The following is a 26,831-nucleotide window of genomic DNA, read 5'->3' on the forward strand; positions in this document are numbered from 1 at the left end:
CAATTTTCTCCTAAATCAGGTGCTATTGAAATGAGGATTCTTGTACAAGTGATTTACTTAATGAGGAGGGAGCAGCACAGGGCAGGAATGAGGCAAAGGTGGCTTCAAGAGAAAGAAAATGTCAGCTTAAATGTCTGCCCTGGAGGTCAGAGGCTGGCGATGAAGGTCCAGCGCCAGTCACTGGCATGGGCTGGACTTAGAGGGCAAACTTCTGGGCAGTGACTTTTTTCAGCTCAGGAAAGGCTCTGGGGAAAGGAGAAGATTAGTAAGCAGCACCAGAAACAGCCAGAGGACAGACTTGCCAACTGGGAAGGAGGTTTGGGTGACACTAAAAAGGTAGTGGTCATGTGAGATATTTGAGTTCTGTTTTGCTTTTGTGACAGTCTTGCTTTTATAGCACAAGTTGGCCTTGAGCTAACTTATAAGCTTCCTGCCTAAGACTTTCAAGTGCCTGGTTGAGAGAGAGAGAGAGAAAGAGAGAGAGAGAGAGAGAGAGAGAGAGAGAGAGAGAGAGAGAGAGAGAGAGAGAGAGAGAGAGAGAGAGAGAGTTTGCCCTCAGGGCCTGGACACTGCCTTTGAGCTTTTGTACTCAAGAATAGTGTTCTACCACTTCAGCCACAGCTCTACATCTGACTTTTGAGACTTTCCTGCCTCAGTTGGCTTTGGATCATGAGCCTCAGATCTCAACTTCCTAGGATTACAGGTCACCAGTGCCTAGCTGGCTTTGTTGTTTTGGGTTGTACTGGAGTTTGAATGCAGAACTGTGCACTTGCTAGGCACACATTTACTGCTTGTCCCTCTTCCCCCCAGCCATTTTACTTAGGCTATTTGTGAGATAGGGTCTTTTTGTCTAGGCAGCAATGGATGGATGGGTGTTCTGGGAAGTCTTAGAGTTGTCCTGTCTGTTTCCAAAGGGGGCTGCCTATGATCTTCCGAGTGGCACAATGGTCCGTAAGCCCCTCTATAATGTCGGAGTTATGATAGACTACCTTGGCCAGGAAGGCTAAGCAGCTGGCTGGGGGTGGGGGTGAGGTTTACTGATGTTATTACATGAGTTGTGATAGTTTTCATATTTCCTGCCTATCACAAACATAAGCACATCAGAAGGTGACAGGAAATCCTTTGGTTCACTCTTTAAGTGAGCCCCAGCCTTCTCCATGGTAAGACACAAGAGAACTCTACAGCACCACCCCACTTGGTGTTGGTAGGATTTCTCTTTGAAGGAGACAGGCTTCTTGTTGAGAACAGCTTCCAGTTCCCAGCCTTGACAGTGCCACTGGACTTGTGATGGGTGGACTCACACTAGAATAGTGCAGACCCTGCAGGTGAGGTCAATGAAGGGGTCACTGGTGGTAATACCACCCACACTCCCTGAGTGGGAAGCAGAAGCACTGGCCAGTGGGCACAGCCACATCTGTGAAATCTGATCTCCATCAGGATGGGGCTGGCACTGCACCAAAGTTGAAATCTGTTGAATGGGGGGAACAGAGCTGAAGGTCTTTCGTGTGTGTGTGTGTGTGTGTGTTACAGAGGCTTGAACTCAAGGCCTGATGATGCTCTTGCTTGACCTTGTTGCTCTTGACTGGTGCTCTACTACTTGAGCCACAGCTCTACATCCTGGGAGTTCTTTGACTGTCATAACTCAGTTTTTAAATTAACTTGCCAAGTTTGCAGTATTAAATGCAATTGGTACAAACAGACTTGTAAATAAATATAGCTTACTCTTGGTGAATTCTAGTGGAGTCGTTTCATTTTTAGAGCTATGCTTCTTAATATGTATATGAACACACACACATACACTTATGCATATAGGTGTGTGCATGCGTGCAATTTCCCTTTACTTGTATTTCTGCCAAGAGTTTTATTTTGCTTTGTTCTTATGTACCCCAGGCTGGCCTTGAACTCATGACCCTCCTACCTTAGCCTCCCAAGTGCTACTGTGTGCCATAAGCCTTGTACTTGCTAACAGTTTTGTTATTTATAAAATCAGAAGTGCCTTTTTGATATGTTAGAATATTCTGATTTTTCTTGTTTAACATATAAATGATAAAGTATATTAGAAGAATTATCCTATATTCATGGAATAAATCTACCCATTTTAATGGTTATTCTTTGCTAATATTTCATTTAGGCACCTGCATTTGTAAGTGTTAGAATGAGGTTTTCATCTATCTATCTATCTATCTATCTATCTATCTATCTATCTATCTATCTAATTTTTGTATTGGGGATTGAACCTATGACCTCACACATTTTAGGCAAATAAATGCTCCTTCACTGAGATACACTGTGAGCCTTCGCAACATCCCTATTGCCTCACCTTTTAAAAACACAAACCCGAAAATTTTTTATTTTGAGATAAGGTCTTGCTAAATTGTCCAGGCTATCCTAAAACTAGTGCTACTCTTGCCTCAGAGCTGCTAAGATGATAGCAGGTACCACTATTCCACATGCCTTGCAGGACTTGCTTTACTAGATTTTGAATACTGTTTTGATGACTGGAGTCTAACATTCTGGTTTCTAGCTTTAAATGAAAACAGTGTGTCTTGCAAGAGTTTTATTTCCATTGTGGATGAAGTGTAAAGGGGAGGAAGGCGGTGTGGAGAGACTGAGCCATCCCCTTCAGCCCTCACATTTAGCTTTCTTGCAGGCTGGAAGAGAATCATCTTCCCCTTCTGATGATCGAGGCTTCTTCACTGTAGAAATAATTCCAAAAGCGGTTTTTCTAGTTTCTGTAAAATAGAAGAATTGCAGTGTTCCAAGATAAAAAAAAAAAAAAAAAGAGGTGGATTAACTAGTGCCATCATATTTCTTTGGCTTAGAGCACTAGTAAATGACAAAACCCCAGTGAACTTCTCAGATGCAGACACCATTATCTCCCCCCACCTCCCAACATACACAGATGGCAATCTATCATCAACTTCAAATCCATCCCTAAAGACCACCTCCAGGAAGAACTGCAGGGCAGCTCTATGTCTAATTGTCCATTCAGGCATCTTATGCAGTCAGAACCCAAGCTGTAGGCACTGGCTCTAAGGATTGCTTTAAGAAAGGTGATTATGTCAGTCAATGGTACTGCTCCCACAGTGTCTGAATTCACATCATTTTACAGCATGTACCACATCTCCTAGGGCACCATCAACAGGCCTCTCAACAATCTACTCCCAACAATAGTCTGGCTAGATAATAACATCCAAAAAATGCTTGTTGAGTGAATGAATAAAATGGTGTTTTATATACTGGTGACAACGAGCAAAAATAAGGCAATTATTTTTATGCTCAGATTAGGATGGGACAATATTCAACTGAAATTTTGCTAATTTCTGCCTAAAACCTCAGGGGCAGGCACTGTTAGATGTAGAGTACAAAGATATAAAACAGTGTTCTCTCCTATTGTAGACTTAGATAAATACATTAAGACATATAATAGGAATCAATCATTATAATAATTAACAATTAATAAATAATAATTATCTGCTTGGATCAATCAACAAAGTATCAAAAAAAGCAGTACCACTAGAAACAGGAATAAACAAAGGAGAAAATGTATTCTGTTGCAAAGGTGAGGAGAAAATGCTCAGGCAAGAATGTTCGAAGCACAATCTGAAGAGGCTGGAGCAGGAACATAAAAAAGAGGAATTGAGGCAAGAAGGGTATCTTAGGAAAGGCTATGATGTCATACAAACAGAGGAAAACTTTGTCCTTAAGAAGTCAAAAGGGATGATGGAGAAATAGATAAAATCAAAAGAATCACAATAAAAATGGACACTTACTACTTAATCTAAACTGACAGGTTCTAAACAAACCAACAGCACAATTTTTACCATTATCAGTCAAAGCAGCACTTTTTAGAAATAACAGCAAGAATCTAATTTCCAGGAAGCTTGCTTATAATTTTTTTATACACAGTACCTCCTAAATGGTCTTGCTGAGAAAATCCGAAGTAGCTCTATGGAAGCCACTTTGCAGCAGGGTGCTACCATTGTTTGCTAGGTGCTAAAGCAGATATCTTCTGATGTTTGCCTGAGGACTCCCAACCCATCAGTCACAGGCTGAAGGCTCTGACCTTGAACTTCTCCTTACAACTTCCTGAGAACTGCTCTTGACTAGTTTCCTTGAACTGTCTGATTCTGACTGGCAACCGGAAGCCCTTCTATGTTGAAGCCAGCTGTGATATAGCCTAAGTATATTTTGTTTGCCACGTAATCACTCCTGCATTGTTTCCCATGATTCCTCTCATCATGAGGTTTTAGACCTTGTCAGAACTCGTTACCACTGAGCAAAGTGGGGCATGCCTAAAATCCCAGCATTATGGAGGCTGAGGCATAAGGATCATCAGTACAGGGGCAGCTTCAGCTATATGGGAAGACTCTTGTCTCCAAAAACAGAACAAAAAGCTATCTATGAGCCATCTTCTGGTAGTGTTCAGTGTAGTGGTGTGTGCCCCTCTTAAACATGACACTGACAATGATGAGCAATGCTACAGAGACTTTATCTGAAGAGTTTAACAGTTTCTTTGCCTTTCTTTGCTTTAGAATCCTACATATCTTCTAAAGCAATCTAAGCTGAACGAACCATCTTAGGACACATCACACTGCTGTCTCATGCAAATCCAATGTCTAATAAAACCAGGGTACCATGTTTATCATGGGATGAGCAAAAAATTCAGTTGTTTCCAGAATGGAATGAAGGTGAAGTATGTATATGTAAATGAAAGATGAATGAAAAGAAATACAGTCTGCACATATCTGACCATGTCTATAAAATTGAGAAAAGAAACAGTCTGAGTCTTAATAAATGCAAGTCAAGTCAAGTCTTAAGTTTTGTTAATTGGGTTTTTAAAAAATACACCAGATGTTTTTACTTCTGTAATAAATGGTTTAGTATATTGTTTCTATCATCTCAGTTCTCTTGAAAGAACACATTCATTGGCTGTCCTATGATACTGACTACATTCATTCCATAAATGACTGAAAGGAAAACCTGAAGTAAGGGTGAGAAAGCGCTGATGGGTCTTAAAGCAGGTTGAGAAATGATGACCCTAAAGCACTCTGAGAGGCAGATACAGCTCAGTTCAGTTTCTACGGGAAGATCTTGCTCACCTCCGTGGAGAAGTGCCACTCGGCAATTTGCAGACACGGCAGCCTTGGCGTCATTCTCAGAGAGTCCAAACAGCAAACCTCTGGTGGCACCATTAAAGATCTCAACCGGAATCAGCCAAGAGAATGAGACTCACACCAACATAACTGGAAACGCTAGCTCACCTAGTTGCATCAAGAGAACACCTAATGAATTCCACAGCTGTCTGTGTGGATGGGAAACCAATGCTGGAAGCAGTATGTGGAGGAAAGAGAGATTCATGGAACTCTAGGGTTTCTATAATAGACTCCCTCCCTCTCCCTCCCTCTAAACCTAAAAGGTCAGAAGATAAAATTCTCTACAACCGATGTAATCTGATTTTGAAGTTGCTAATCAGTAAACTTACAATTAAAGATTGATGCATATTTAAGAACATTTCATATTCCCTAAAAGAAAGCTTCAACTTCCTATTAAGGAAAGGATACAAGTTTGCCACATCATATGGTCCTCTTATTTCCAAAGGCTAAAACAAATGGAAAAAAAAAGGTATGAGAGAAGTTATTGACAACACTTCAACAGCTTTATTTGGAGTAAATTAACAGTACATACCTAAGTTTTCAAATAAAGCCAACTGCACAAATTTAGTTCCTCATCATTTTACTGGGAGACAGAGGTTGTTGAAAATAAACAAATCTTGGAAAGTATTTTGTAGGATCATGTATGGTGTACACACCTGTAACTCCAGCTACTTGGAAGGAACAGGTAGGAGGATTATACCTGGCCTCAGGTGAAAACCTGAGACCCTGTCCAGAAAAATAACCAAACCAAAAAAGGCCTGGGGGTAATAATCAGTTGGCAGAACATTTGTCTAGCAAGTACAAGGTCCTGAGTTTAAACCTCAGTACCATCCCAGGGGAAAAAATTACAGATAAAACTTTGCACTTAGAATGAATCAAGATAAAATTTATTATTCAGCAATAACTATATAAAAATGCAGTTAAAAATAGGAAATTCTTAACATTACTATTTTAGTTGTTATCCTATAAATATGATTTGTTTTATAACTGTAAAAGCAAAATTAAAGTACTCTATGCTATACTTACCCTTTCTGCAGCACTGGATATAATTACATTCTACAAAACAGAAAGTGATCAATATTAATCTTCAAAAATATAGTGAAAAATCGAAGAATCTTATAATACAAATAACCAATAATCCCTCTGTAACATTTAAGACATAGATAACAACTTCTTTTAAAAACAAGGTAAATGAAAAGCTTCGTGACAAACTAAAGGTAGCCTATAAAAAGAAATGGAATAGGTTTTCCAAATACATCTTAGTAAAGATGAATTAACTTTTAGAAAACTAGTTGAAATAGCCATAAAACCTTACTTCCACTGATGAGCAACTGCTATCCAGACTTTTCTTTTCTGGTGGGTAAACAGCAAATTCTTTATCAAAACATAAATGCTATCAATCTTTTCCTCCCTTAGGTTATTCTTCTCTAGGGATTTTTTTTTAAACTAAACATTGTAGAGATCATTGGAATAGGGAAGAGGGATTTATTCTAGTGTTTGTGAGGATTTTCTGCTTTAAGGAAAAAGTATCAACTTGCCAATTCCAGTGTTTGAAGAGGTAAAAAACCTCCTGAAAGTATACCTTTCCTTTGCAGATCTGCATTAAATTGAGGGCGTTGGAAATAGTGTATCTCCTCATGGTGGAGTCTCTGATAGCAGGGCTGTAGACAAGTTCAAAGCTCAGGCCTCGGTCAATTGCCTTCAGAAGAAATGAAGAAAATAAATTGTCAAGGATAAATATACAATCCCTTCTCACTCTCCAACACTTCTCCCACAAGTCAAGGAACTGCTTTAAGCAAAGGCAGATTTGGAAACAAAAGGCATTGTCACAAGAAGGAAACAGAACAGGCTGTACTTGAGCTATCAGAGCTTGCTACCCTGAGGGTTAACTGTAATTTTGATGGGGGTAAGCAGGTAGACAGAGAATAGCAACACAAAGAACCCAGATAACAGGTGTAGCACCATATATAGGAGTACATTTTGCCAAATATCCTGCTCTGCCATTATCCTGAAACAATGGTCCACTGTGGTTAAGGCTGCTGTTTGGTACAGCAGCCAATGGTCCCCCAGTAATGACCCCAACAGAGACTCAAGTCCCAGTTTGGCCAGAGGCCTCATTTACATCTCATTGTAGTTAGAGCTTTAGGCATGCGCACCCCCCTCCCCCAATCATCATTTTAGCTCTTAGGATACTTCCACTCCCTACTCCCTGGACATACTTTCTCATTTCCTGGGAAAATCTATTATTACATAAATGTCCTTAGCATAATCCTTAAATTCTGTCCATAATCATGCCAAAGACTGGGGGCATGTGACTGCTTGGTCTAGTGGCCTGTTCTCAGTTTCCCTTAAATGTGTGCTGTTACTTTATGAACACTGTCACTTCAATAAAATCTATTTTTTGACTACGGATCTGCTCTGTGACTTTGTGTGCCTGCCTCTAAATTTTTTCTTCAGTGAGTGCAAGGATTTGCCAATTTGACCTAAGAATGAAGAAAGAGACAAAGAAAGGTTTGAAAAAAGGCCCAAGGAATGGGTGGGAAGGACGCTCAGGTAAGTCATTACCTCTCCCCTTTAGACAGGACATACACAAGGAGTGACATAGAATTGTATGATCAGATCTCCAAATATTCCTAATTAAGCAAATCTAAATTTCTAACCATTTTTCAGGAGGAGGGGGAGGCCTTCCTGAGAGGGAGCAAAGATATAGTTATCAGGTTAATTTTTTAAAACATGATTTTGATCCTGGTACATCGATCAGATTCACTTTTAAAATTACCAAGAAAACGCTTGAAAAACTGAAAGATAATGTGCTAGTGAAGATTGTATTTCTTTCATAACAACTTATTTTAAATTTTTAGCTGGATAAAATACATTCATTACCTGGGCTCCTGCTTCTAAGGCCATTTGAATGTAAATTGCTATTAGCTCATCAGATGATTGCTCATAATAGCCTCTTCATAAAGAAGGACAGAGTCTCCCTGATTGCCTTTGTTTGCGTGACCAAAGGTTCAGGAATAAGCAGATGATCAGGTTTCTTTACTAATGAGAAATAATAGTCATAAAGATGCTACAAAGGGCGGGTGTGTGACATTTGAATCAAGAAACACTGGCAATACAATTCTGAGTACTCCAATTCTAAGCAAAGCTGCAGAGAAAGAAGAGGAAAAAAACAGGAGTTGATTAGGAGGACAATGTGCTGATTCCCTGTTAATTTCAAAAGGATGACAATCTTTCAGGGTTCCATTCTTTAAAACAGTTAATTTCATGACTCACAGTCCAGAGCAACATAAGAAAACAAAATCAAGTCTTACTTGCTTCTTTGCTCTCACCTGCCCCATCCCACAATCACTTCCAATAATTTTTTGTATGTTCCCCAGAATTACTCCATACAAATATAATATTTTTGACTATACACTTTTTTTCTTTTCTTTTCTTTACCAACAGGGAGGCTGCTACAATCTTAACCTGCCTGGCATAAGAGCTTTTCCGCGTTAGCTAAGAATTTCCCCATTTTCTCCTCTGGCTGCATGTTGCTGGGTACAAGGAAGGCAAGTCGAGTACTTAAGAAGCATCTACTGCTAGACTTAATCTGTGGTGGGCTGGGGCATGGCTCCAGTGTGTTCAAACCCTAGTACTGCCAAAATTTTTTTTTAAAAAAAAGGACTGCCAGTTATTAAGAGATGAACTGTGTCTCTATCCATAAAAGATACAGTGTATTACCAACCTTCAGATTCTTCGTAAGTAAGGTTTTGAGAAACAGGGTCATTACAGAAGTAATTAATATGCAAAGGTCATACTGAAAGGAGGCAGGGTCCTAATCTAATCTTAGTGTCCTTAAAGAAAACGGCCATGTGAAGACAGACACACAAAGAACTGAACAAACAGTGAACACAGGGCAGAGGTTGGAGTTAGTGTGGCTGCAGGCTGGGAATTGCTAAATTGCTGGCAAATCACCAGAAGCCAGAAAGAGGCAAGGAAAGGGCCCTTACACATTAGAGGGAACTCCACCCAGCTGATAACTGGCCTTCAGAACTATGAGGCAATGAATTGTGTTGTTTTAACCTCTTTGCTTATGGTACTTTGTTTTGGAATCTAATATAGTAGTCTGAATGAGGAAGGATTGCAATTGGAGGCTGGCCGGGGTCCAAACATTTTCTAGACTCCATCTCCCCTAAAAAGCAACAGAAAGTAGTGCCAGAGATGTCTCAAGTGGTAGAACACCGGCCTAACCAAATGTAAGGTCACCAGTTCAAAACCCTGCCCCCCCCCCCCAACTCAGTAAACTTCAAGCCATTGCTGCAGGACAATAAGATTGAAAAGAAAGAATAAACAAGATTGAAAGCAAAGAAGTTACTAGTGGGGAATGACTGTAGACTTGGAATCAAACCTGAGTACACATCTCTAGCCAACTCTTTTTTTTTCTTTTTGGCCAGTTCTGGGGCTTGGACTCAGGGCCTGAGCACTGTCCCAGGCTTCTTTTTGATCAAGGCTAGCACTCTACCTCTTGAGCCACAGTGCCACTACCAGCTTTTTCTGTTTATGTGGTGCTAAGGAATTGAACCCAGGGCTTCATGTATACTAGGCAAGCATTCTTGCCACTATGCCATATTCCCAGCCCTCTAGCCAACTCTTGGAGAGACATTTAATTGAAAGAAGAAAAGGTGAACTTAACTTTTAGATGGATTTAGGATTACTATACAAGTTATACAAGGCTCCAGAGAGCTTTGTAGAAGATTTTAGAGAGAATTGTAAAACTGGAGTTATGGTGCCTTATCATGTGGGTGGCTGAAGAAAACAAAAGTGATGGTGCTGTCAAGTATACAAATGCAATGTTTTGGTATACACAGTATTTTCTCTAGCTCTCTCCCACCCTTAATCCCAATTTCCAAGATGCTAATTGTCACTTGGCTTCTGGCCTGTCAATAAAAGACTAATGAATTACCTATCTTACACGCCTACTTTTCACAACAAAAGAAATGAGCACAAAATTCAATCAAATTAGGATTGGTGCAAGGCCTGAACCTTCCATGTCAGAGCCCTTGTCTTGGGGGTGTGAGGCTCAGACTCCAAACTTTAATGCTGAAAAAAAACAAAAGACAATCCCTGCTGTTACCTCCTGGGTCCAATCAAGTGATTCCTGTAAAGCGAATTGATCAGCTTCTGGTGGCTTAAGTTCTTCTTCCAGACTAGAAGAGCTGATACCTACCTGCACTACATAGCGCCTATGTGTTTTCACAGAGAGAATACTTCTATATTTTAAATGCACATGAACATCTGGGTGTAGATGAACTGTTTCCTTATAAAGATTAGACTTGGTTACTTTTACGGTATGAATGTAGATGTCTCTCAAAGGTCATGTGCTAAGGGCTTGGTTGCCAGACTGTGGCCCTACTGGAAGGTGGTGAAACCTGTGGGGGGTGGGCCTGTGGAAGGAGGTGAGCTCTAGGTCTTCAGAGGGGGGCCCTTGAAGGGGATATCTTGGGACGCTGGTGCATGCTCTCTTTCTTCCCGGCCATACCAAGGTAAGCAGTTTCCTGCACCATACACTTCTATCACGCTATGCCATGCTGTACTTACTGTCTTGCCACACACACCTATATGATGACCATAATGGCCCAAACTATAAGCTGGACCCCTGAATGTGTCTAGCTTTTTCTCTTAAATGAAAAATAAGTGAACAAATGAACAGGGCTTATTCTGCTTCCAGACCAAAGCACACAAGCAGTCTACTTCTACACCAGGCTAAAAATAAACCTTGTGCAGCCTTCCCTTATATTCTACCATCTAGCTTTTATTCAACAACATATGTAAAATGTTCACACTAGATTTTTTTTTTCAAAAAGAGACTCTGCTAAATATTGCTTCTCCCTCTCACTTTTCAAATTTTTTACTTTTCAGAATTTTTAAATGGAAAAAAATGTGGGAATTATGCTCCAAACACCCATCACACAGCAGCAGCTTTCTTTTACTTCCAGATGGAATTAGGTGTGTGCGTGGGGTGCTGGTGGTGGTGGTGAGCTGTCCTGGTGCTTCTCCTTGAGTGCCAGGTTCCTCCTCATGCTGCCCCAGTGCCCTGCCTCCCTGTGTGTGCTTTCTGCCCAACAATGACAATCACATAATGACTAATGATAAACACAGTGGCCAGGTTCCCCAGATTTCAACAAGAATGATTACAATAAAGACTCATCATAGGCAAGGTACTGAGGCAGTTTAAAAAAGGTCCATGACACAGCTGAGATACTCAAGGTAACAATCTGATTAACATTAAGGCATGCTTGTAAGAAACCCAATTAAATGCTCTCAAATAGTCGCTGGGAATCTTACCATTGTGGTGGGACATAATTACGTGCTGTGCACTGCTGTCCTTTAGTATCGTGCCATGATCTCCTTTCAACCAAGGACATAGAAAGTGGACTTCCTAGTTCATTAAAGGTGAAAAAGGTGGAAGAGTTGTTAAGGTTTAATAACAACTTTCTGAGTGTTGCACTGCCTAATTTGAGAGATGTTTATATAGGACTGGGTTGGCAGCCTGGAGCTGGCAGAAAAGGTGAGGCCAACTTCCAAAGGCAAGGATTGCTACATCTGAAGAGAAACAGTATGAGAGGAAACTGTGCGTGCTTTTGCATTTATCATACACACCAGCGGTATACCAGATATCTTCTCTGACAGGCAACCAATCAGAATGTCCTAACTGTCCTGTGATGGAAGAGGTGAATGAGTGCTTGCTAGCCCATATCTGGCAAGCTACTGAATAACATAGGTCTCCAAGTCTAAAATGTGACGATTCTGGGTATTCTTCAGTGTTCATTTAGAAGTACCAACATGACATACCAAATATGATGCTATATGTTTGGTGGTAATCTTGGAAAAGACCAGTTTTATTTTCTGCTCAAGTAAATGACTACACATTTTTTAGTACTTCTCATTAGGTACAAGTAGAGTAGCATAGTTTTCAGAATTAGGACATAAGTCAAGTTAAATTTTTCCACACCAAATAGATCCATTTTCTCCTGCCTTGTTTCCCTCAATACTGAGGATTCTTCAGCAAAAAAAAAAAAAGAAAGAAAGAAACAAAAATCGATGAAGTTATGGTTCTACTACAGACAAAAGAATAAAGGAATTATCCACTTCAAAAAAAATCCTGGATGGGGCTGGGGATATAGCCTAGTGGCAAGAGTGCCTGCCTTGGATACACGAGGCCCTAGGTTCGATTCCCCAGCACCACATATACAGAAAATGGCCAGAAGCGGCGCTGTGGCTCAAGGGCAGAGTGCTAGCCTTGAGCGGGAAGAAGCCAGGGACAGTGCTCAGGCCCTGAGTCCAAGGCCCAGGACTGGCAAAAAAAAAAAAAAAAAAAATCCTGGATGGTCTAATTCTGATAAAACTAAATATGTGATTTGGACTATATTTATTACATTTCTTCTTGGACAGTAGTTTTTGAAAACATGCCTGGGTTTTGGTAGCTAGGGCTCTAAAATAAAATTGCTAGCTTCCCAAATAGTTCACAACTGCTGACCTCATAGCTAGCGAAAGGTACTGATGTGAAATGTATTGCGACTCACAAGGTGATGTGACAGATGGAAGACGAAAGGTATGAGAAAATATGAGAAACTATGTAGAAGAGGGATGAGAAAAAATTCTATGGCAAGAGGAAGAAAAAGGTTGTTAAACACATGACTACTCTAATGAGTTATTAGGAAGGTAACCTGAGTTTGTTTTGTCCTTTTCTGCCGGGCTAGATTTACCTCCCCCGGTGCGGGGATGCTAAGGTTACTCCCTTATCAGTGCTCCCCTTTTCACCCTCTCCCCTGGGCACCCAACCAACAGGCAGCCAAGGTGGAGTGAAGGGACACGGGCTAGCCTAAGGTGCACGTGGCCGAACGAGATCCCCTTTTCCTCCCTCCTTACCCACCAAGGAAGCCAGGCTCAGTCAGATCTCGGAGACGCTTCGGAGAGCAATCCAATTTAATCGGGAGGGACTCACAGTAATATAGTAGTGATGACGAGGATTGAGCATGGGCTGGCGATAGGCTGGCAAGCTTGTCCATCCAAGAGCAGCTCCCAAGGACCTCCCTCATGGGCTAACGTCACTTCCCATAGTACTGCCCTCTGAGCAAAGCGCGCGAAAAGGGGAGCACACATGCTCACTGGCGCAAGGTGGGGGATGGTCTCAAAGCTACCCCTTCTGGTTCCGGACCCAGAAGGAGATAGGTGTGGTTCACTTCCACACTGCCCCAGGGCTGGGGGAAGGGCGGCATCTCGGGATCGCTCTCCTCGCCCTTCCCCCCTTAAGGCCAAGATGAATCCCCAACACTTTTCCATATTTTTTTTTTCTTTTTTCAAGTCCTGGGGCTTGGACTCAGGGCCTGAGCACTGTTTCTGGCTTCTTTTTGCTCAAGGCTAGCACTCAGCCACTTGAGCCACAGCACCACTTCTGGCGGTTTTCTATATATGTGGTGCTAAGGAATCGAACCCAAGGCTCCATGTATACGAGGCAAGCATTCTTGCCACTAGGCCATATTCCCAGCCCTGTGTTTTGATTGCTCTATAGCTTTAATGTTCAATTTTCAGACTGTAAGTGCCCATCATTACTAGCTACCATCTTGGGAAATATCATTCATAGAGCCTGTTATGGGGTTAGAAATGTTACAGGGTTCGAGGGAGGAGGTTTCCCATCTCTCCACGAGTCCACTCAGAGACAGTCTCAAGCAAAAAGATGGATTTATTGGGGAAGCATAAAGCGAACTGACCAGCCAGGGACACAGCACAGACTCGGGAGCTGCCACCATGACCCTGAGCAGTTCTCAAATTGGCGTTTATAAAGGTAAAAGCATAGCACAGATGTAGGGACTTGACGCAGGGGGTAGAGCATGCAATAGGTTCAGACGTAGGAGGCTGATGCAGGGGTAGAACACACAACAAAGCAAGCATGACGCAGATGTAGGAAGTTGACACAGGGGGTAGAGCAAATAACAAGTTAAGCAAGCCATTTACAGAAGCAGAATTTTGGGGTCAGGTTGACCTAATCTACTCCCCCCAACATTTCCTATTATGTTTTCCTAGTCAGGATGGAGTCAGCTGTACTCCCTACAACAGAGCCAAGTATGCTGATGCATGTCTATAATCCCAGCACTAGGGAAGCAGAGGCAGGAGGATCCTGAGTTTGAGCCAGCTTGGGCTATACAAGGAGATAGTGAGACCCTGTGTCAAACACACAAATGAAAAGACTTCATAAACTTTAATTTCTAAGGTCTTTCAAAAACACCTTGGCAATAAGTAGACTCTTTATTTATTATTATTTGTTTTGGAAACAGCATGTAACTACCTGGGCTTTGATCCTTCTGTCTCAACCTCCTGAATAGCTGGGACAGCATGATCAGCTTAATATCCTCTACTCTAAAACTGCCTCCTATTATTCCTCTTTTTCCCTTGTAGCAACACTGGTTTCTTCTCTTCCAATCTGCTAATGTAAGTTCCTACAGACTAAGTTAAAGAACTCAAGGGATAACACTTACCACATTAATAGGGGGTCTTTTGAAGTAAAATGGTAGTTTCTCTGTTAAAGTTATGCAGACTAAATCCACATCTAAATGTGTGCAAGCAACCTGTCAAGAAGAAAAAAAATAGGTAAGGGCTAAACTGAAACCAGGCACAAGTAAGAGGAAGGACAGGGTCACACCTTATAGAAAACCTCCATGGGCACACCTCACTCCACAGGCTCTGTGAAGGTCTGTGCCAAAACATATCTGACCTGTTATGAAGCTGACTGAATAGCCATTCTGTGGTTTGGATGGTTTAAGTGAAACCCAGCTGAAATAGAGGGGCAGAGCCAGGAACCTTCTCAAAAGCCAGTACCTGCATACTCTGCTCATACTGTCTTCTACAAAGACCTGGGCTGATGAGAGAGGCTCAGCACTTAGAAAGCTGCATTGGACTGTTCCAGAAAGAAGACACTGCTCTCAAAACACAGGGAAGCAATAAGCAAAATGGAATGTATGCATGGTCCAGCTACTCTACAATCTATTTATTGAACATCTTTATGCCATGAACTGTCCCAGGACTGAAGGTCTAGTAAGTCTGTCAAGTAGCAAAAGAAGCATTCATTAATTTGTCATCATGTGTCCTATGACTATGTTTGCCTATTGATATATTGTCATCAATAAATGCTTGATTCGATAATAATAATAAAAGAAAACCATGGCATTACTGATTTTTGGGTGAAAAGAGTATGGACACAATGACAGAATGAAGGGAAGAAGAGCTAGGTAAATGGTAATTCCTGAAAAGACAACAGGAATGGTAGTAGTAGCTGACACTGGAGGGAATGAGAGGGAATTTTAGGTGGATGGAAGGTAAACATTGTTTGTTTGTTTGTTTTGGTCAGTTGTAGGGCTTAGACTCAGGACCTGGATGCGGTCCCTGAGCCTCTTTGTGCTCAAAACTAGAGCTTCTACTTGAGCCACAGAAAGGCATACTTTTTATGCATGCCCTTCTACTAATTGAAATTATTATCATAGAAAAAATGTTTTTTTTTTTAAATAAAAGCAGTTTATTTTTTTAAAACCCTGTTAAGGGCTTTCCCCCAAATGGAAGTAAATTAGGATATATCTTAGTTACCTATTTCTCCATTGTGTCTCTACTGCAGATATAGACAATTAAACAGGGATCTGTGTTGGTTTATATATGTGAATTATATATGTGAATTATATTTAGCTATAAAGCACCATTCCAGTTGGCTCTTTAAGACACCTGGAATTTAAAATGTTCTAAACAAAAGTATTTGATTTTGCTTTCTGTCAATCCAAATGGTACATTTAAAGAACCATAAAAGCTAGGCATGGTCATACCCATAATCCAGAATTTCAGAGGACAAGACAGCGATGTTGAGGTAAAGGACTGGTATGCGAACACATTCCTGTAATGTCAGCTATTCAGGAGGCTAAGGCAAGAAGAGCCCAAGTTTGAGGCTAGCTGGACCAATTGGTGAAATCCTGTCTCAAAATTAAGTAAAAAAGTCTGGGGATGTAGTTCAGTGGTGAAGTAAATATTTAACATGTGCTGGGTTCAAGCCCCCATACCCCAAAGAAATAAAGTCCTTTGGAAGATTAGTTAAATATATATTTTCCAGCACAAATGTTTACTTCAGTGTTTTGTTTCCATAATCACCACTAAGGTGATATAACCCACATAACCCACTTTTTATTATTATTTAATAACAACTAAGTTGTGTCACATATTTAGAAATGCCCATGGTACTCTTGTACTGTACTGAATCATTTTTTGTTATGGAACTTGAAAAAAACATATACATAGCTTCAACAAGTAACTACAGTGATAAGAGCTGAATATGCCCAACTTACTACTTGCATTTTGCTTTCACTCTTAACCAAAATAAATTTCCTGAGAATCACTATATTTTTGTATTTTATAATGCAACCCATTAAAAAAGGCATCCATGTACAATCTGTAGTGTTTCCCTATAGCTATGTTCATATAATCATATAAAATGTCTATCAAAATGTACTCCAAGTAACAGAAACAAGAAGTTTTACGTTATTTTACTGCTTCTTTTTTTTCCTCTTGTTATGGTTTTTGATTTCTGTACCTTTTGTCTTATATGAAAATGTATCTGCTTGGGGGAGGGGAAGGAAGAAAACAAATGCAGTAGTGATACTCAGCAGACATGATGCTGAAAATGACCTTAGAAGAGGTAACACTATTCAAAAAGAAATGTACTCATTATCATACTTATGTAACTGTAACCCCTCTGTACCTCACCTTTACAATAACAATAAAAATTAAAAGATTGGATAAGGTACCTTGAAAACTAGTTATCAGTCGCTTTTAGCCAACAGCTCCATCTACTGGATAAACTCAAGGGAAAAAAAATCTACAATTTTAGAACAGATTTTGCTTTCACAGCTTCTGAGGTACACTTTTTCCAGAGGGATCTTTTTTAAAGTCTAGATAAATACAACTTTCTGAAATTTCTAAAAATCACTATACTTAATATTTCACAGTAAAATATTCCTTCAAAGAAATAATATATACCATATGTAACTATCTATCTATATTTTTTGCTTTACTATAATCCCTTAAAGTTGACAAGAGATGCATACATGTTAAACTCCCTGCTCTTCTGCAAAAGCAGTTAATTTTAAAAATAAAGTGCTTTAAAGATTTCATGAATGAGCTGGGTGTCTGTGGCTCATGCCTGTAATCCTAGCTATTCAGGAGGCTTGAGATCTGAGGATCACAGTTCAAAGGAGATGAATATCTCCAATTATCCACCAAAAAGCTGGAAGTGGAGCTGTGGCTCAAGTAGTACAGCATTGGTCTTTATAAAAAGAAAAAGAAAAAAAAAAGCACCCAGATCCTGAGTTCAAGCTTCACAAGCAAACTATTAAAAAAAAAGGGCTTAGGGACAGGCCAGTTCAAACCCCGGGACTGGCAACAAGGAAAAAAAACAAAAACAAACAACAACCATAAATAGATTAGAACTCTCAGAAAATGTACAGGTTGGAACTTGGAGGTGTGGCTCAAGTGGTAAAGCATTCACCATTAGCAGAGTGAGAGGCCCTGAGTTTAAGCCTTAGTACTGGCCCACATACACAAAATGTATAGGTAACATCTAACTTTCAATTCACAATCAGAGAAAAATTAAATGATGGGCGAACTTTTGAGTTTTATGTTGTTTGTATGTTCTTTCCCTCAATAAAGAGTCTTTTTATAGCGAAAAAAATAAATAAAAATAAAATGCTAGCTATAAAAGTATAAAAAGGGGACTGGGAATGTGGCTTAATGGTAGAGTGCTTGCCTAGCATGCATGGAGCCCTGGGTTCAATTCCTCAGTGCCACATAAACAGAAAAAGCCAGAAGTGGTGCTGTGGCTCAAGTGGTGGAGCTCTAGCCTTGAGCACAGAAAGGCTCAGGGACAGAGCCCAGGCCCTCAGTCCAAGCCCCAGGATTGGCAAAAAAACAAACAAAAAACCCGCAATTATAAAAGGAAGGCAATACACAACAGGAAAGGGAATCCTATTTGTACATGCTGACTATGGAAATTTTTGGCAGAATTTCTGGAGTAGAGATAGGAAATAGGAGGAAACTTGGTGAGCTCTTTCAAGAAGAGTTCACCAATGTCTTACAGGATGAATAAACACAAACTAAATTGCATGCCAGTTAAATATATCCCCATGAAATCCCAGGGCTCCAGGTGTAGTGCTAAGAGTTTCTTGACAAAACAGGTCATGTGCAAGGGTACAATATCAGACTTAACATGAAATATAACACTTTTACTTACATGAAAAAGCTTTTCTGTCTTTGGAAAAACTGCAACAATATCATACAGGCGGACCCTGGACGAAGTTGCTCTCTAGTAATATAAAATACATGTTACCACACAGCAGTAAGAAAATATAAACATGGAATTCTGCCTAGAGATCTAGTTATGCTTAACATTTCACCTATGACTTCTAATATGTTATTGACATTTCTGTTTTGCTTTGTGTGTTGGTGGAAAGCTCATAGGAATTTAGATACCAACACCAATCCATCAACCATCCTTCCTTTCCACAGTATATATGCTTTAATGATGTACCAAACAGAGTGTTTGAGACATCAAAACTCCAAGACAGCCCTTGATCTTTCTTGTGTGTTTGTTCATTTGAGACAGGATCTTCTACTGTAGTTCCTGCTGGCGCTGAATGTGAATTCCTCACTCTTCTCCTAGGTACTAGGAGTACAGATGTGTACAACAATACCTGGCTGCCCTTCATCTCACAAACTAGTGGGCGGGCTTACCAGATACTTACTGAGCACTTTCTATGTGCTGGACACTGGGATACAAAACTCATCAAGGCATGTCTGACTTCAATGGCATTTACTAATATAGAAGACTAAGTGCTGTGTGTTCTGTAAAGTGAATACGTGTGATACAATTCAGTTCACAGTGAGAGTAGCACTAAAGGCAAATTAAGATGTCAGATGTACAAGAAAATACCTGAAAGTCCTAGAAAAGGAGAAAAACACACTGGTGAAAAATAAAGACTTACTGTTTAAAAAAGAAAATCTCGAGTTATAGCGTATGTGAAAGCTATAAAGACGACCCAATGTCCAATCTCTGAATACAAGGATAATACTCTGATAATTCTGTTTGTTGATATTATCTAAATTTTTACTTCTTATTTTATGAAAAGACGTAGTATAATGATAATTGGAGGCAGGTTTAAAGGAAGTAGCAGGTGCCTTGATGAATCAAGAGGGCATGCTGGGTAAACATGACACAGGGCTGGTTTCAGGTCTTTTCAATTCATTTATATTTATCTGGGCCTAAACAACCAAAATGTTGGCTTATAACTGTATAAAACACTAGTTGATCTTTTCACAAATTCTTTACCCATGCTAATTATTTTGAAGTGAGAGTTTTGTTTTTGACGTTTGTTCTATGACAGAGGTGTTTGTGCTAGATGATTCAGAGACTTCACTTTCTCTCTCACTACTTGATGTTTTCTATGAGCAGGCACACTCAAAGCTCTCCTAGTTTACAACTGAATCTCTTTATAGAGTTTTTATTCACTAATTACCTTATGGTGTTTTAATTCTCCTATAGGGTCATATTTCTCAAGCAAGATCTTCAGTGACCGTGTCTATTATTATCTATATTATGATTTTTGCCTAGGCAGCTAGTGATTTTCTCTTCTCCTGTTTGAGAACTTGGGCACAGGGCTGCTGCTGACCTTTCCTTCCTCCTTCCCAGTTTCTTTCTTGTTGTCTTTTGAGAGCTGTGCCTCCTCAGTCTCCATTCTATTCACTTTCTACTCCACTGTCACATGGAGCAGTCCCTTGGGACTGTCTCCTTTTGTGACATGGCACCTCAAGCCTCATCTATGCTCATGGTTTTAATTACTTTTCACATATGACCAAAAGAGCATCTTTAACTTTCACTCTTCTGAAGGGCCGTATCTTTATTTCCAACTGCCCATTTGATAAGCTCCATTGAATTCTCACAATAACCTCAAACATAACACACAAAAGACCAGCTTCTTCCTGCATGACCTATTTCAACAAATGGTAGTACTGTCTCTCTACCTGGCTTCTTAGGGAGTCATTATTCTACATACAGTAAATCACCAAATCCATTCAATCCTCCTTCTCAAATCCTCTCCTGCTAATCCATTCTCTGTAAGGCAAATCTCACCATCTTATTCTCTTGCTTAAAAGCTTCAAGGTCTTCCCCTTGGATCGTGAGGTAGGCCTCCTTCCCTAAACTCATTCCTTGTAGCCAGCTCACTAAGCTTTGCCTGAATTGTCTTGTTTCATTTCTGAGTTCTTATTATGTTTTCCTTGGCTTTAGGATCTTCATGTAATTCACCTATTTGAACAAATGCTCTTTCCTATTTGTCAGCTATTTGACAATTACTGTCTCTTCTGGTCCCAGCTTGAAAATCAATTTACTAAGGTTATATACTCCCAGAAGACTCTTAATCTGCTACTCCCTCCCTCTCTTGCACCTTACTTTCCTCACATTTGTAACTATTAATGATACAAGCTCTGTAGTTCAAGGATCATGTCTACTTTATACACAGCAATCTGCCAAGCACCCTATGTCTGGTTCACAGAATTCAGTGAGTAACAGTTGAGAAGAAATTCCTTAATTATGGTATGAGCAGAAGACATCAGTACACAGAGTGAATTATGAAGACAGGTGTCATGGGTTGTGGGGGTGAGAAGAAATAAAAAGAATGGGGTGAGATGATGGACAACAATGTTTTGAAGGGGGAAATGAAGAGTTAAAGTAAACCCCATTTTCAGGCAACCCCCATTTTGTTGTCTGTTTAAACTGTGAGCAAACCCAGGACAAGCTTATTAGGGCCCAGCCGGTCGAGAACTCTAACCGCCTGGGAATGCTTAACTCTAACCGCCCCTAGAATGCCTCAAACCCTGAGCCAATCAGATTTGTACCCGTAATCTTGCTTGCTTAAACACCTGTAACTTTGTCTTTGGCCTTTATAAGCTCTGTGTAATCGCAGCTCGAGGCTGCCTCCTAACCTCCGCTGTGTTGGTGGGTAGGACAAGGCCCGGGCCGCAGCCCCGCTTGAATAAAGTCTTGCCTTGCTTTTGCATTTCGGAATGTTTGAGTCTCGGTGGTCTTCTTGGTGGTGGTTTCGCGACTTGGCATAACAGTTTAACAGTAGTCAGTACAGCTTACAAGGCCAAAAGTAAAGAGGTAAAATAGTTAACTTACCAAAACATTGCAGTGAGATGGATCTGTAACTATAATTGTCAATCTAGTTAAAATTTTAATTGGTCTTGATTTTCCCTGTAAACAAAACCAAAAAAGCTTACATCAAAGAGTGTAAGTCACAGTGGATTAATTTTCCTATTTAAATGGAAAACACTCATGGAAAGGCACTAGCAGGGTAAAGATGGGGGAAAACACTGGAAGGGGTGACATTGATCAAGATACATTGTACTCATAATCTGATTTAGGGAATTGTAATCTCTTTGTACATCTAAGTCTAGCTTTTCTTCTCCAGGAGTTTATAATACAACCAGAGGAAAAATTAAAATAGGTATATTAAACTACATAATACAATCATTTAAAAAGTTGTAGGTCTAAGTGGATGTTGTGCTCAGGCCTGTAAAACTAAATACTTGGGAGGCAGAGATCAGGAGTTCATGATTTAAACCCAGCATAAGTATAAACAAGTTCACGAGACTCCCATCACCCAGCTCAATCAATAGCCACATGTAGTGGCATGTCATTCCCAGTGACACAAGGAAGCACAAGCAGAACTGAAGCCCAAGCTAGTCCAGGCTCAAGAAAATCAATGAGAAAAAGGGTTAGGGGCAGTTCAGGTCCTTGAGTTCAATTCCCATATGGGAGGCTAGGAGGGTGGAAGGAGTTATAGGATTTCAGGAGGATACTGAGTGGATAAACAGCATTTCATTAAGAGCTTGAGCCTTGCTGGGAAGGCAAGACTGGGAGGAGGCGGGGATATTCAGGTTATGGTACAGTACTTATACAGAGTGTCTTTGAAAGTGAATTCTTCTTACCCACCTGTACAACTGGCAAAGTGGTGAAGAGTTCAGAAACAGCTATGGGTTTTTCAATTTCCTATAATAAATGACAAAAAAGTCACCCTAAACTGTGCGTGCTAAAGGTATGAATGTAAGAGGAGACTTAGGACTGCTCAGGAAAAAAAAGAAATTAAAGGAAATTAATTTCTGGCATTCAAAATAAACTAAGATTTTCCTTTTTTTTCCTTTAAAGGAAGGAAACAAAAGGGTAGAGAAGCAGCTAATAATATCAGTGGATAAAAGGGATTAAACACTAACTTTTAGAGAGAAAATATCTATAAGGTAAAGTATTTGATAAGCCTAATGAGAAATATATATATATACACACACATATAACCATATATATATTTATTAGTCTAAGAGGGAAATCAGTTAATGTGTCTATAACAAAAAAATTTAATGAACACAAAATACAGTGGTTACAGTTCAGTTAGTAACAATGCTTAATATTTGTAAACATGACTGAACAAAATTTAATTAATACCAATACAACTTGGAGAATCTTTGTCATGCCAGAATGAATCACAAAAATCTTAATCATTTGCATAAGTACATACTAGCTGACTTGCTAATATTAAAATAATATAACCGTGCACAAAGAGTGCATTTAAGAAATACTCATCTCTTGCTTTCATATTCTCAATATAAACACATTAATTGTAAATACTTTATACATATTAACTTCAGAATTTATTTTACCTGTTTCTTTTCCTTAAAGTCAACAACATGATTGATGGCAACAACTGAATATCCAACTGAAAAGGAAGAAAAAAGAATATCCTTGTAAAACATTCTCCTTCCTGTACATACTAACCATTTAGATTCTAGAGGTAAAAAACTAGAAGATGAGGATGTAACTCAGTGGTAGAATGAATGCTTGCCTAGTATGCACCAGGCCCCAGGTTTGATCCTCAGCACTGGAAAGAAAAAAACTAGGAAGCAGTTTGGCAGAGAAGTTATGGGTGAGAACTCTGGACTGCTTTCAAATCTAAATATAACTAAGTTACTTAAATGTTAGATTTTAGGTTCTCCATGGGTATTATTCCTATGTTACACTTTATTATACCTGTTTGAGATGCTATTTTGGCCACTAAAAATTATTCTTCTTCTACAGAACTTTTTCCTAAAGTGTTCATCTGTTGTCTTAGGAGAAACTCCCCAAATAGTTTTGGTGTATTTCTTCCTTATATAGCAGATATATGAATCTTATTATTATTGTTTTTTGTCTAATTTTTAATGTCACATTATAAACAGAGTATTGGGTCTTGGTCTTCTGTTTTTATTTTTTTTATCAGCTCTCTCTCTCTCTCTCTCTCCCTTCCTTCCCCCCTCTGTCTACCTTTTGTGCCATTACTAGGGCTTGGATTTATGGATTCATATCCTTGCTCATTTTTTTTTTTTTTTTTGCTCAAAGCTCATGCTCTACCATTTGAGCCATACCTCCACTTTGGGTTTTTTTTGATGCTGGTTAATTGGACATAAGAGTCTCTGAGACTTTTCTGCCTGGGCTGACTTCAAACCCCTCTCCTTAGACTGGATTACGAGTGGGAGCCACCACTCACAGCTAATCTATTGCCTTTTGCCTAATGAGTTGAAGTGATCTCCTGTCATATATCATGAATTTTCATCTTGAAGAAATAAAGACTGGCTAAGAATGTACATGCTTTTCCACATCTCTTTCAAGCCTACTGTAAATTATGACAATTCTCTAAAGAAAACACAACTTTTAGCATTTATTTTTAAAAGATATTCATTTACTGCATAAGCAACCAGGAAAAGGCCCCACCCTATCATGGTTCTTCATCCCTCACCAAGGCCTTGAGTAATCCTATATACAGGTCTGGAGATACCACATACCACATCACCACGGCCTTGGGCAGCTTGCACATAAGGCCCCTGGTCCTGGCATCATGGCTCATTACCCCTTGAAGACTTGAATGTGAACAAAGTGTTGATTGGATCCCAGTGGTGTGCCTTAAAGGGGCATCCAGTCAAAGAGGCTAAACAATGCTTGAAGAACTTGTGCAAATGTCTGGAGACTCTCAGGTCTGATAGGGCTTGCAGGCTGTCTAATGATCTTGAGAGTCTAGTAGATTTCTCCTGGAGACACCTTCTTAACCCCTGAATGACACAACCCAGAGCCCCTGTCTAGCCAAGTGCTCTGCTAATCTTTTCCTTCAATAAATTTCACAAGTTTACTTCTCCCTCGGTGTCCTGGACTCATTTTTTGAGACCATAGAGACAAAGGACCTGACCCAGATGTTGCAGCTTTTCGGGATCAAGAAAACTGTATTTCATAATGGGGACATGAAAGAATAGTGACTCACTCGGTTAGCTTCACCTCTGCAAAGTATCAGCAATGAGCTCTCACAATGAGTCTTGGTCCTTTCAAGTCCTCCGCCCCTCACCTACTCTCCCTCTAAATATTATTGTGGCAACACTCACCACCCCTTCTTTTCCTTTGCCATTCTCTGGGCCTCCACACCCCCTCTGGGCCCGTGTCCCAACTCCTTGCATATGCCCAGATATTGTCCTCACAGTCAGGAAGAGGTGGTTGAACTCAAAGTACCGGCTGATGACTGAACCCTTGGGGGTCCAGCCCGGCCTGACATCTACGGTTCACCAGCTGCGGGGTCTTCTTGGGACCTGCTCCCTCACTGTGTGAGGAGGCTGACAGAGCAGGAGCAGGTAACAGTCTTCCAGAACCTTTCCCACAAGAGGGAGCAACAGCAGCCCCCGCGGCTGGCATCAGCCTCCCTCCTCTGACATCTCAGGGACCCCAGGAGAACCCGGAACGAGAAGCCTGGAAGAACTACTGAGCAGAGCCCGACGTGAGTTACGAGGGGCAAGCGCTGCGACCCACGAAGCCAGCCACACTCACGGTGCGCAGCGGTCTCGATTAGTCCGCGAAGAGTTTTCGGGTCAGTACCCGCTCTCAGGTCCAAATCTGCAAACACCGCCATGCTGACCTCCTAAGAGTTCCCGCGTGTCTCTGTCTGCGCGGCCGCCGTACCTACTCCCGGGCATGCGGGGAGTTGTAGTTTATTTCGAGTGGCCAGTTGCCCTGGCCTGGGGCATGCTGGGAGTTGTGGTTTCTCGGCAGAGCCGCCCATTTCCCCCAAGGGACCTACAGGGAGTGTGGGTTTATCAGGGAGGTTGGGCTTCCCCCGGGGCATGTTGGGAGTTGTAGTTTACACTTGCATCCTCACCCACCCACCTCCCAATTGTTGAAAAACAAAAACAAAAACAAAAACACCTCAAACTGCATTGTGAAGCTCAGAATTAAGGTTCAATCCCAGGATTTGGGATTAAGGGATCTCGAATTCGGGGCCAACATGGGATATATGCTGAGAGGGAGACCCAATCTCAAACAGTCCCACCCTAAGAAAATGGGGTCCTCAAGAAGGTTGTGTGACCCACACCAAGACCTCAACCCGACAGCCTGAGAAAAGTTTTGTCTCCTCTCCTCCTCTCCCTTCCCCTTTCTCCCTCTCCCCTCCTCTTATTTTCTTTTCCTTTTTAATTTTTATTCCTATTGATCTCAGACTCCTGAGTAGGAATACAAGTGTGATCCACCAGTGTCTGGGTAGAACTCACGTTTTAAACTCAAATCTAATTAAAAATTAGTTCGAGTGAAATTAATCCAGGTAGTTAGCACAGACCACTTTAAAATGTTTGAGTGTTTCATTTCAGAGATCTATCACATTTTCCTGATTCAAATTATTTGTATTAGTGTTTGCAACCAGAGTAATTCTGAGCCAAGTATATGAATAATGGTACAATAATATAATAGTTGTCATAAATATAAAGACATCATGTTTGAGCTTAATGCTTATTGCACTTATTTATTTTGATTTTTGTAAGACTTTGCTGATATAATTAATGTGTAAAGTGTTAATTTTGAAACATATTGTGAACAAATCCAAAACGTTTGTGGATGAATGCAAGGCACATTTTGGTTTGCAGTAAGTTTTTATGGATCACTTACAATTTTCCAGACCATAGTGAGTGCTATAGTTATAGTATGTGTAAAATGTTAATGCTCTCTTGGATAATAGTTTGGAAGGCAATATATATCATAGGCAAAATAAACACCCTGTGATAAGTGTTATAGCAGAGTAAACCAATGCAGCATGAGTAAAAAACAATTGGGCTGGTTTTATGTAAGCTATAATGTATAAACATATCTGAATAGACCTTTTAGCTGTCATTTTGATGCATTGAAATGTATACTGATGTTTAAAAGCTAGTCTACAATGGGAAGAAATTTAGGAGAAATGGAATTCAAAGCAATGGCTAAGGCTTTAGGGAGCTCCTGAGCTTAGAATGCGATTGAGAGAGAGGGAGTCTAAGAATGAGGATATAGATTAGGACCACTTTAAAGGCTCTCCCCGCTCCCCCGCCCCTCAGAGTCAAGCTTGGCAACTGTCTTATGCTGGGCTCCCTGTCTCAGAACTAAGAGCAGCACCAACTTGCAATGGGGCAGGGTTTATAAAAGCAAAAACCACGTGCAGCAGGAGGTTTGGCAAGCAAGCTGATTTACAGAAGCTACATCAAAGATCATTAGGGGCGGAGATATTCTTCAGCGGCTGA

General features: G+C 40.4%; 1 protein-coding gene across 1 annotated transcript; it reads right to left on the minus strand.

Annotated features, from left to right (window-relative positions):
- Positions 1 to 2,542: 2,542 nt before the first annotated feature.
- On the minus strand, positions 2,543 to 25,237 carry Rpp30 (ribonuclease P/MRP subunit p30). The gene is made up of 11 exons (XM_048338725.1): positions 25,120 to 25,237; positions 22,938 to 22,993; positions 22,219 to 22,275; positions 21,403 to 21,477; positions 18,460 to 18,531; positions 14,675 to 14,764; positions 6,739 to 6,855; positions 6,183 to 6,212; positions 5,565 to 5,602; positions 5,103 to 5,182; positions 2,543 to 2,732 (listed from the first exon to the last, which is right to left on the minus strand). The coding sequence occupies exons 1-11, from the start codon at positions 25,199 to 25,201 to the stop codon at positions 2,623 to 2,625; spliced, it is 807 nt and encodes a 268-aa protein (XP_048194682.1). The 5' UTR covers positions 25,202 to 25,237; the 3' UTR covers positions 2,543 to 2,622.
- Between the last annotated feature and the right edge of the window lie 1,594 nt (positions 25,238 to 26,831).

This window comes from Perognathus longimembris, chromosome 2 (assembly GCF_023159225.1).
Source record: "Perognathus longimembris pacificus isolate PPM17 chromosome 2, ASM2315922v1, whole genome shotgun sequence".
Taxonomy (NCBI): Eukaryota; Metazoa; Chordata; class Mammalia; order Rodentia; family Heteromyidae; genus Perognathus; species Perognathus longimembris.